This window comes from Eleutherodactylus coqui, chromosome 4 (genome assembly GCF_035609145.1).
Source record: "Eleutherodactylus coqui strain aEleCoq1 chromosome 4, aEleCoq1.hap1, whole genome shotgun sequence".
Classification (NCBI taxonomy): domain Eukaryota; kingdom Metazoa; phylum Chordata; class Amphibia; order Anura; family Eleutherodactylidae; genus Eleutherodactylus; species Eleutherodactylus coqui.
The window spans coordinates 14,357,807-14,369,424 of NC_089840.1; the positions used below are offsets into that span (position 1 = coordinate 14,357,807).

Genomic DNA, 11,618 nt, shown 5'->3' on the forward strand with positions numbered 1-11,618 from the left:
TTAGTTGGCACAGAAAGCTGTGCCGTCTCCATGTATTGACACCCGAAAGTCACCTTACATGTACAGCGGCAGTTGGGAAGGGGTTAATCATTTTCACCCAACTTGTGCAGAATCAGCTATAACCAAGAAACCTCAGCCCAGAATCATTAACAACCTGACGCAGAGGACGACCCAAGGGGGCTGACGGATACAAGAGGAAACAACGTATCAGTACGTCCACCTAGTTCCCATCGGCCGACTAGATGGAAGAAGAACTTCGATTAGTTCTGAACTTTATTTAATAAGTCCTACCATAACTTCACTAATATCCCAGAGTTTCCTGGCAACCAAATCATCCATAGCTTTTGGTAAAAGTTCTTCCTCTTTACAATCCCCAAAATATTTTCCAGATACTCCTTCTACTTCAGGAGAGGAAGCCAAGAAGACGGATGTCTGAGCCCCCTCAACCGGAGACTTGAAGAATGCCCAGGACACCACGTTGAACAGAGGTTTTACCAGGACGGGAATATTAATATGTCTTCCTAAATTGGTTCGGACTATTCCAGGATGAAGTACGTTGACTGTTACTCCGGAACCTTCCAAGCGCCTGGCCAGCTCCCTGGTGAACAAGATGTTGGCCAGTTTGCTTCGGCTATAGGCAAAGCTTCGGCTGTAGCTCTTTTCACTGTTTAAGTCGTCAAAATTGATCTCTCCGTATTTGTAAAGTTTGGAGGAGACAACCACAATCCGGCTGGGGGCAGAACTCTTCAGGAGGCCGAGCAGAAGATGAGTGAGCAGGAAATGGCCGAGGTGATTCACTCCGAACTGCATCTCAAAGCCATCTTCAGTCTTCGTGTAGGGGCACTGGAAGACGCCAGCGTTGTTGATGAGAACGTCGATTCTAGGTTCTTCCTGGAATCCAAATCGTAAAAACAAGAATTAATCCTACGGGAAGAGGACCTGCATTAATCAGCATAAAACGGAGAGACGTCCCGCAGAATCGGCATTTGCTTTATTACTCCACAAGTAACCTCAGTTATCCGGATAAGGAGCTTCACTTACTGTAATAGCCTAGTGGTCTCCAACCTGTAGTTCTCCAGCTGTTGTCATACTACAACCCCTTCATCTGCGAGGGCATGTTGGGAGTTATAGTTTTGGAACAGTTGGAGAGCACTGTCCGCTGGTACCCGCAACATTTGAGTTTGAACGGGTTAGAAGTAAGTCACTTTTTAAACGGGTACTTACCCTCCTAAGCCCTGGCGATCCAGCCCCACAGTTCTTCCGGTCTCTTTTGTTAGTGGAAGTCAGGTGACCGCTGCCTGCTAGTCAAAAGCCACAACATCCTCGTTTGGATCACCTGGCATCATGGTGCCGAGACGTGAGCACTGATGCCAGGAGAACATGACACTGCGGCTTCTGATTGGTATGCAGCAGTCACCGCTGTCTACAAAAGAGCAGGAGAACAGCGAAGAGCTGGATCGCCAGGCTCGAGGAGGGCAAGTACCTCTTTGTTTTATTTTTATTGATTTGGCTCTAAATTTAAAAAGTGATTTTCTCATCAGACACCTTAGATGGTTGTCTCACCGCATGAAGTTACGCTGAGACCCCCACAGGGAACGGTGATCACAAAGGGCCCTGAAGGAATGGAGCGGGCTGCTGGAGATCGCAAAATTCAAGTGCCTGGCAATCTTTAGAAGTCCTATTGAAATAAACGGAACCTTTGGGACCCTCATTCTGAGATCTAAGGAAGTCCCAGTGGTCGGACCCCCACCAATCAGATGCTTATCTCCAATTTTGTGAAGGGGTAATAACTTCATCTGGTGGGACGACTTCTCTAGAGGTTACCTTTCCACCAACCATCCTTGATTCTCTGCAAGAGCCTTTGTCCTGTAATGGACACAACTAGAGGCAACTAGAGACCACTTAAGAGGGTATGCCAGTTTTTAACTGATGATGCGGGTGCACCACTCAGGACCCACGTCTATCAGCTGATCGTTCAGCCTGTAGTCATCCAAAAACAGAGGAAACGGGGAGTGACGGCTTCACTCCCATTGAAATCAATCCCCTAGACTTCCTGTCGGGACGTGACGAGACATCCTAACCGGTCGTGAGCAGGAAGTGTAGGGGCAGAGCGGTGCTGCCCCTGCTTCCTTTGACTGTTGACGACATCAGGCCTGCTGCATTGACAGCGGGGCAAGACGATGATCTGAAAGGCGAGGGTCCCGAGTGGCGAACCCCTGTCCATCAGTTAAAAAAACTAGGAATAGCCCCCCCATTAACATAACACCTCTGCTAGACACCCAGCCTCCTCAAGACGTTGGGGGAAACTTAATAGGGAATTTGTACCAGATTTTGAGTGTTAGAGGCACAATATTGGTGGCATTTTGTGCCATAAATCAAGACTTTTTACAATTTTATATTAGCTTTACTGCATTTTAAAGGAATGAGTGCAGCTTAATAGCAGGGGGCGAGGGGTAACACATTATATATATTATAAAGTCTGCAGCACCCACAAAAGTGATCTTGCAACTTTTCATTGCCAGAACTCTGGAGCAAGTTGTTTAACCCCTAATCATCCCAGGACGTATATATGTACATTCTAGGTGCGCGCGGTTTGTATGAACGGGCTAGGAAGCAGAGTACGCTCCACTAGGAGGTCCGAATGGCCCCCTTGATGAGATAATGAGGTGCCGTCCGAGTGTCATGGCAGGCGCCTTCTGAAGACCCCCCAGACTGCCACAAATGACTGCCTATTAAGATGTGAAAAAAGTTTTTTCATTATTGTAATAAGTAAAGGATACTAAAAAAAAAAACAAAAAAAAAAAAACACAACTTTTACTGTATTCATAATAATATCAAAACAAAAATAAGTTATAATCTTTTTGAAAGTGGGTAAAAGAAACCAGAGAAGAAAAAAATAAAGTATGTGTCCTTAAGGGGTTAATAAACGTTCCCCCTGCGTGTGACAACAGCCTAGCAGATCTATTCTTCTGTCAGATGCTGGAAAGCAGAAACCCCTCAGTCAGCAACACATCAGACAATGGCGGCGTTACCGGGGGCAGCGCTCCACCAGGTGACCCGCGGTCCGGTCGGCGCGGACGTCACCCCCCTGGACAGTACAGCATATACAGGCCCACCGTTATTAAGCAGTTTACAGCAGTTGTTTGCATCAACCGCGCCATTAAAATGTTACAAGCGACGCAAAACTTCAGCAGTTCATTTTTCACTTTTTTTGTTGAGCGCTGAATGTAATAAGGACATCAGGGGGAGGGGGGAGGGGGGGGAGGGGCACGCACGGACGGGAACTTGTTACGCCAAATTGTGGTGCAAAAAGAAAGATCTAACATTATGTGCAAGGCTTGCTTGCGCAAAAAGCTTACAACTTTTGGAGGTCTGTATTGCCGGCTGCCACTTTCCTTAGAAGGGGGCGTGCCTTGTCAGGAGGGGCGTGCCTTGTCAGGAGGGGCGTGGCCACCTCAGGTCAACACGTGTATAATTCACACAAGGACCCGGTGTAAATTATACCAGAAAAATACAACAGGTTGGATCTGGTATATATCTCCGTGCGCCGAGATGCATATAACGTATGAGGAGGCGTACGCTGGCGGACATAGTAGCATCGGCGTTGGAAATGCTGGTCTTAAGAAGAGCTGCGAGACATCGCTAAAGGGTTTCTAGGGCAGTGAAATCCTTACCGGGACCTGTGATACCAGAACCTCCACTGCTGCCCAGTTCTAGTACTAGGTCACGCGGGGGCATCGCGGGCATCTCGGCAGCCCCCAGTGCTTACGTGACCAGCACTCCACTCAGTCCTCCTCTCTGCATGGGGTGTAGTAACCCCATGGTGATGAGAATTGGAGATATGGGACCCCCCCCCCCGTTCTTCAGCTCAGCGGTGAGACCCCCACCGCTCAGCAAATTACCCCTCCATCCTGCGGACAGGAAATAATATGTAATTGTGGTACTTCCCCTTTAAGATGCGCCATTCACTTCCGGCTTATAATGGATCCAGCACTTTCACGGTTCGGCTTCGAGCACGTGGACCAACAAGAAAAATAATACTGTCGACATGAAAGGGGTCTTCTGGTCTTTTTAGAACCGATGATCCGTCGCCCAGATAGGTCATCGGTAGTTGATGGACGGGGGTCCGCTGCTCAGGAACTCCATCCATTAACTGCACTGCGCACCGGGTTACACGTTGTTATCAACAGCCGGTGGAAGTAGGGGCAGCGCCGCTTCCTGCTCCTCTCGCGGTCAGGACGTCACAAGTGGAGCAGCAGCGCGGCTTTCCTCCCAACCACTGATGATGACGTCCAGCCGGCTGCACTGCGGACCCCCGTCCAACGACTACTGATGACCCCGCTTACGGAATCAGTCATCAGTTAAAGACTGGAACATCCCTTTAAATAGGTGTGGCGCACATAACTTTGCGGCCTCCTCTAGAGAGCGGTTGGGTTTCATTTCCACCAATCGGCTGTGTCCTCAGAGCTGAAGGACGAAAATACCGGAACCGCCAAATGCATCGCACGCCGATACGGGCGGATCCTACTGACAGTCATGGAGTCCGTGCGCTTTTTGTCATTCTGACCAGCATTTCCTGGACAAAATTGCGCGGCACGCTGCGTTACTTCATCCAGGATTTTACGTAGAACGGAGCCGGCGGCGCAGATGTGAGCGTCATGCACGCTGTTATACATAATACGTTTGTGCGCGCCCCGCCTCAGGCCACTCCCACACACAACGCTTTTTACAGCGTTTCAAACGCCGCGGTAAACGCCTCCACTGACTTCAGAGGGGCCTCCCAGACGAGCGATCGGAGGGGCGTTTCAAACACCGTGACCGTCTGCTCTCTCTTCGCGTATCGCCGTCACAATAACGGGGCGCGGTAGGAACGCTGCTGATAATTGCTGTAAAACACCAAAACAGCGGCCGCTTGTTACCGCGGCATCCTGCGCTTTGTGCGGTCCAACGCTCACATAGATTTCAGAGGACCGCGCCGACCTGCGTTTGGACACCGGGGATTCTAATGCTGCGTTTTCTATCGCTGTCTTGCTTTTCTGTGTTTTCACATTTACGCTCCCCCTCCCCCGCACAGTGCGATCAACAACGCTGCGCAAAATCGTGGTAACATACTCGCCACTCTCCTGTGTGTGTGTGTGTGTGTGTGTGTGTGTGTGTGTGTGTGTATATATATATTTACTCGCCGTTTCCATATATATATATATATATACCCTCCGCCCCCCAACACCTGTACATATACCCTCCGCCCCCTGCACCTGTATATATACCCTCCGCGCCCTGCACCTACACCTGTGTGTGTGTATATATATATATATATATATATTTACTCGCCGTTTCCATATATATATTATATACACCCTCCGCCCCCCTACACCTCTATATATACCCTCCGCCCCCCTACACCTGTATATATACCCTCCGCCCCCCTACACCTGTATATATACCCTCCGCCCCCCAACACCTGTATATATACCCTCCGCCCCCAACACCTGTATATATACCCTCCGCCCCCCTATACCTGTATATATACCCTCCGCCCCCTGCACCTGTATATATACCCTCCGCGCCCTGCACCTACACCTGTGTGTGTGTGTATATATATATATATATATATATATATATATATATATTTACTCGCCGTTTCCATATATATATTATATACACCCTCCGCCCCCCTACACCTGTCTATATACCCTCCGCCCCCCTACACCTGTCTATATACCCTCCGCCCCCCTACACCTGTCTATATACGCTCCGCCCCCCTACACCTGTCTATATACCCTCCGCCCCCCTACACCTGTCTATATACCCTCCGCCCCCCTACACCTGTCTATATACCCTCCGCCCCCCTACACCTGTCTATATACCCTCCGCCCCCCTACACCTGTCTATATACCCTCCGCCCCCAACACCTGTCTATATACCCTCCGCCCCCCTACACCTGTATATATACCCTCCGCCCCCTACACCTGTATATATACCCTCCGCCCCCTACACCTGTATATATACCCTCCGCCCCCTACACCTGTATATATACCCTCCGCCCCCTACACCTGTATATATACCCTCCGCCCCCCACACCTGTATATATACCCTCCGCCCCCCACACCTGTATATATACCCTCCGCCCCCCAACACCTGTCTATATACCCTCTGCTCCCCTGTATTTACACCTGTCTATATGCCCTCCGCCCCCCTGTATTTACACCTGTCTATATGCCCTCCGCTCACCTGTATGTATATATGCCTTCCGCCCCCTGCACCCACACCTGTCTATATGCCCCCCTCCCCCCTGTATGTATATATGCCCTCCGCCCCCCTACACCTGTCTATATACCCTCCGCCCCCCCTCCCCCTACACCTGTCTATATACCCTCCGCCCCCCCTCCACCCACACCTGTCTATATGCCCTCCGCCCCCCCTCCACCCACACCTGTCTATATGCCCTCCGCCCCCCCTGCACCCACACCTGTCTATATGCCCTCCGCCCCCCCTGCACCCACACCTGTCTATATGCCCTCCGCCCCCCTGCACCTACACCTGTATATATATACCCTCCGCCTACACCTGTATATATATACCCTCCGCCTACACCTGTATATATGCCCTCCGCTCACCTTCAGCACCTCCTGGCAGAAGCGCCGCACGGATCGCAGGTCGCTCAGGTCCAGCAGCTTCACCACCACCTTCCCGGCGCCGCCGCTCTCCCTCCGCAGCTCCTCCGCCGCCTCCAGCGCCCGCTCCCGGTCCCGGCAGGCCAGGATGACCCGCGCCTCCATGCGGAGCAGCTCCGCCGCCGTGGCCTGGCCTATCCCGCTGTTAGCCCCGGTGATAATCACCGTCTTCCCCCGCATGAGAGCGGAGGCCGCGGCTTGAACCACACCGCTGCTCATGAGTCGGCGAGCTACCAGGAGGAGCCCGCCGCCCAACGCCACAGCCGCCGCCACCATCAGCGCCGACGAGCCGCCCGCCATACTGGATGTGGGCAGAAGCCTGGCACGGGAGAAAACAGGATCGCAGGGCGACCAATCAGAGCGCTGCTTACAGGGAGGAGACGGAGAGGACGCATCTGATTGGTTGCTATGGGCAGCGGCCTAGTTACTGCTCCATAATGGTACTGAATGTGGGACAATGGCGGCCATGGGGCAAATGTATAGTACGTATATAAAACACGTGAAACCCCAGTAACACCCAAAACACCCGCACTTCTCTCCAAGGCTGGAATCACACGACCAGATAGGAATGGCGGATTCCGCAAGCGTTTGATCCACAGTAATATGCATTGGATTACGCAGTTCGCCTCACAATAGCAGTTCGTAATTGCGTAATCTACCCACAGAGCGCAGCCTGTTCCGTTTTACAGCAGATATCCGCGACACAGAGCCCATTGTTCTCTATGGCCACAGATATACATACAGGTCCGCACGTAATCGCTAAGCAGCAGCGCAAGAAATATAAACAAAGCGTGTACCGCTCATGACCGCCGGCGTGAGGACGCAGTAATGTGCAGTGCAGTACGCGGCCGTACACAGGGTCACAGCAGGAATCTGCAGCGGCGTGGAGCTGCGTATCATCGCGGTTGAGTTTGACCCGGTGCCCAGCCGGTGACCCTAGCTGACCGCCCCACCGTCTTCTCCTCTGCTGTTGATGGGCCGGCCGGAGCGCCGCCACACGCGCGCAGTACAGAGGATGCTGCGCCGTCGCTATGGCGATGACGCTGCTCCCACGACCATTCTGCAATTATGTTTGCAGAATGGCGGCGGCACGGACGGCTTCCATTGACTTCAATGGAAGCCGGCTGTGCGTAGCCCTCACAAAATCGCAGCATGCTGCGATTTCTCCCCCGCGAGCGAAACATTGGAATCAATTCCCTCTCGTGGGCAGGAAATCACGTATTCTCGTACAAGCTATGGGCTGGATTCGCGGCAGAATCCGGAGGCGGAATCCTGCTCTGGATTTTACAATGCAAATCCGTCCGTGTGCAGACCGCCGTACACGTTCTCCCCTCCCAACAGCATGGCCGCCTGCACACGGTCACCTGAAGTCAATGGAAGCCGTCCGCCACCCGACCATTCTGTAATCATCTTTGCAGAATGGTCGAAGGAGCCGTGTCATCGCCATAGCGACGGCGCGGCATCATCTCTACTACACGTGTGCCGGCTGGCACATCTGCATCCGAGAAGAGAGAACGCCGGAGAGGTACGCTTGGGTCGCCTGCCGCGCACCGGGTCAGACCCTGCATGCCGGGTCTGACCCACCTGTGTGCAGGCGACCTTACTGTGGCGTTACTACCCGCGCAGCGAGGAGCAGACTGAACGGAGCACGGCTCGCACACGCGCACTGTCGCTCCATTCACTTTCATTGGGACTGCCGGGATACTCCAGCGCCTCCTGTTCGGGGATTTCTGCCAGAATGAATGGAGCGCTGACCGCGCATGCTAACCGGCGCTCCATTTACAGTAACTGCGGAGGGAGAGGCGACACCCATGGGGACCGGAGAGCGGGACGCAAGATAGAAAGTTACTCCCCATCCACAGGAGATCCACAGTATGGAGGATAACTTTATGATTGGTGGGGGTCTCACCGTTGGGACCCTCCCCAAGAACGGGGTCTGGTAAGTCCAAGAACGAACAATGTGGCGGTCGCACATGCTGTAATGGCAGTACTGCAGATAGTCACGCTCAAGTGCTCGCTAGCTCCATGTGCCATTTGAAATGAATGGGGCCAGTAAAATGCCAGATGGCCGCCTGGAAACGGGACAGACTCCGTTATAGTCAATGGGGTCCATTAAAGTGGTTTTCTGGGACATTCAAGGGATTGTCCAGTTGTAAACTAGTGAAGGCCTATCCATAAGATGGGTCATCAATAGTAGATTGGCGAGGGTCTGTTACCTGGGACCCCTGCTGACCAGTTGCTGTGCTTTTGCACTGAGCTGAATTCTGCAGGGAGCAGACAGCTCCGTTCTTACTGTAGTGGCCAGGCTTGGTATTGCAGGCAGAGTTTCCATTCATTTAAATGGTAGCTGGGCTTGCAATACCAAGCCTGGCCACTACAGTAAGAACAGAGCTGTCTGGTCCCTGCAGAAGGTGGCTTTGTACATGAGCACAGCAGCCCAGAGAAGATCTGATAGGCGGTGTGGGGGGGGGGGGGGGGGGGTCCTTGCAGATACACCCCTGCCAACCTACTATTGATGACGTATCCTAAGGCTAGGCCATCACTAGTTTACAGCCAGACAACCTCCTTAAGGAAAATTTCGGCAGGGTTAAGATGGTGTGAAATGAAAAAAAAAAATACTGACCTATTCAGGCGTCTCCCTGTCCAGCGCTGCTGAATGGCACACAGCCAATTCTTCTGAGCTCCGTGCAGGTGGCAATGATGGACGGGGACCCACCAGAATAGTCCCGCTGCAGTCCCAGTGGTTGATGTGATTGCTGACTTCACTGTTGCGTTAAAATCCTCAAATCCTGGCATCATGGTGCTCAGGATGTAAGTGCCGATGCCAGGAGAATGCGTGGTGACGCTGCAGCGGTCACCTGAGACCCTGTGACATCACCGATCACATCAATTACTGGGACCGCAGCGGGGCTGCAGCGCTGGATCCCGAAGGCTGCAGAGAGTTAAAGGGGTGGTCTCGCGAAACAAAGTGGGGTTATACACTTCTGTATGGCCATATTAAAGGGGTTGTCCCGCGCCGAAACGGGTTTTTTTTTTTTTTAACCCCCCCCCCCCCCCCCCCCCCGTTCGGCGCGAGACAACCCCGATGCAGGGGTTAAAAAAACAACCCGCACAGCGCTTACCTGAATCCCGGCGGTCCGGCGTCTTCATACTCACCTGCTGAAGATGGCCGCCGGGATCCTTTGTCTCCATGGACCGCAGGGCTTCTGTGCGGTCCATTGCCGATTCCAGCCTCCTGATTGGCTGGAATCGGCACGTGACGGGGCGGAGCTACACGGAGCTACACGGAGCCCCATTCAGAAAAGAAGAAGACCCGGACTGCGCAAGCGCGGCTAATTTGGCCATCGGAGGGCGAAAATTAGTCGGCACCATGGAGACGAGGACGCTAGCAACGGAACAGGTAAGTATAAAACTTTTTATAACTTCTGTATGGCTCATAATTAATGCACAATGTACATTACAAAGTGCATTAATATGGCCATACAGAAGTGTATAGACCCACTTGCTGCCTCGGGACAACCCCTTTAATGCACTTTGTAATATACATCGTGCATTAAATATGAGCCATACAGAAGTTATTCACTTACCTGCTCCGTTGCTAGCGTCCTCGTCTCCATGGTTCCGTCTAAATTCGCCGGCAGCTTGCTTTTTTAGACGCGCTTGCGCAGTCCGGTCTTCTCCATTCAGCACGAGCCGCTTCAGTGTGCTCCCCGCTACAGCTCTTCTGCGCATGCGCAGACGAGCTGTCACTGCTCGGGAGCGCGCTGGAGCGGCCATTCTGTACCTTCCTCTGTTAGAGGAAGGTGCAGAGCTGCCGAGCTGTCCGGAGAAGCCGCCCAGCTGTCCTGCCGTCCAGCTGTCCTGGTAAGTGATGGGGGGGGGAGGCTGCGCCGGGCTGCCGCTGCGATGGGGGGGGCTGTCGCTGCGATGGGGGGGGCTGTCGCTGCGCCGGGGGAAGTAGCGCTGGGCGGGGGGGGGGGGGCTGCCGCTGCGCTGGGGGGGCTGTCGCTGCGATGGGGGGGGGCTGTCGCTGCTCCGGGGGAAGTAGCGCTGGGCCGGGGGGGGGGGGCTGTCGCTAGGCCGGGGGAACTAGCGCTGGGCCGGAGGGGGCTGTCGCTGCGCCGGGGGGGCTGCCGCTGTGATGGGGGGGGGGGGGCTGCGCCGGTTACCTGCTGCATGGCGGTGGGTGACTGGTCGGCGGCTGCGGTGGGTCCGGTCGGCGGCTGCGGGGCGTCTGGTTGCCATGGAGACACAGCTGGCAGCGTCTCGGGAGCGTGCACGTCGGGCTGCAGCGAGCGACGGGAAAAGAGCCGGCGGCCATCTTGGGGAAACTTTTATAAGTTGCTGAAACGCTGGAACGGTAAGTACGAACCAGCTAGAAATGTCATTTACAGGGGGGCTTAGTAATGTGTACTTAATGGGGGGGACTGGGCAAAAAAAAAAATTCACTGCTTCCTCGAGACATCTCCTTTAAGTGTGGTTCACTTTATTATTTTAACCCCTTCAGCCCTATTGACGCAGGCTTGTCCGGTAACTCCCCAATCCCTTTAAAAGGTCAGACAATAACTTGCAGGAAAGCTGCCTTGTTATAGATCGCGCTGTGGAGGTATCATAATATCTCTTCCTTTTGGCAAAAATCAATGGATTTCCGCCCAAAAAGGCTCATCTTATACCAGAATTCTGTCCCAACTCCAGCAGTAAACGTCCCTCATTCCAGCCAGATCACGTGAACAATCTGAAACCAGAAGAACCACAAGATACATCCACACAGTCGTGTTCGGGTTAGAATAAGAAAGACTTTATATGATATTCATACTGGGTGCACATCACACTGCGCAGTCTCGGTCTGGAAGCGCGGAATTGTGGGAACTGTAGTGCCTGTGAACAGCAGAGCAGCAATGATTGGATAAGATAGGTGACAGTACTCCGCACATGCGCAGCGTA

General features: G+C 53.1%; 1 protein-coding gene across 1 annotated transcript; it reads right to left on the reverse strand.

The window, feature by feature from the left end:
- Positions 1 to 255: 255 nt before the first annotated feature.
- Positions 256 to 7,006, reverse strand: RDH14 (retinol dehydrogenase 14). Its single transcript, XM_066599097.1, has 2 exons — positions 6,618 to 7,006; positions 256 to 891 (listed from the first exon to the last, which is right to left on the reverse strand). Exons 1-2 carry the CDS (start codon positions 6,972 to 6,974, stop codon positions 274 to 276), a joined length of 975 nt encoding a protein of 324 aa, XP_066455194.1. The 5' UTR covers positions 6,975 to 7,006; the 3' UTR covers positions 256 to 273.
- Positions 7,007 to 11,618: the final 4,612 nt, after the last annotated feature.

Bases quoted from the DNA above. Each gene is read 5' to 3' on its own strand.
- RDH14 (XM_066599097.1), bottom strand. From the start codon at position 6,974: ATGGCGGGCGGCTCGTCGGCGCTGATGGTGGCGGCGGCTGTGGCGTTG. The intron at 892-6,617 runs GTGAGCGGAGGG...TTTGGATTCCAG, and splicing joins TCTGCCAGGAGGTGCTGAAG to GAAGAACCTAGAATCGACGT.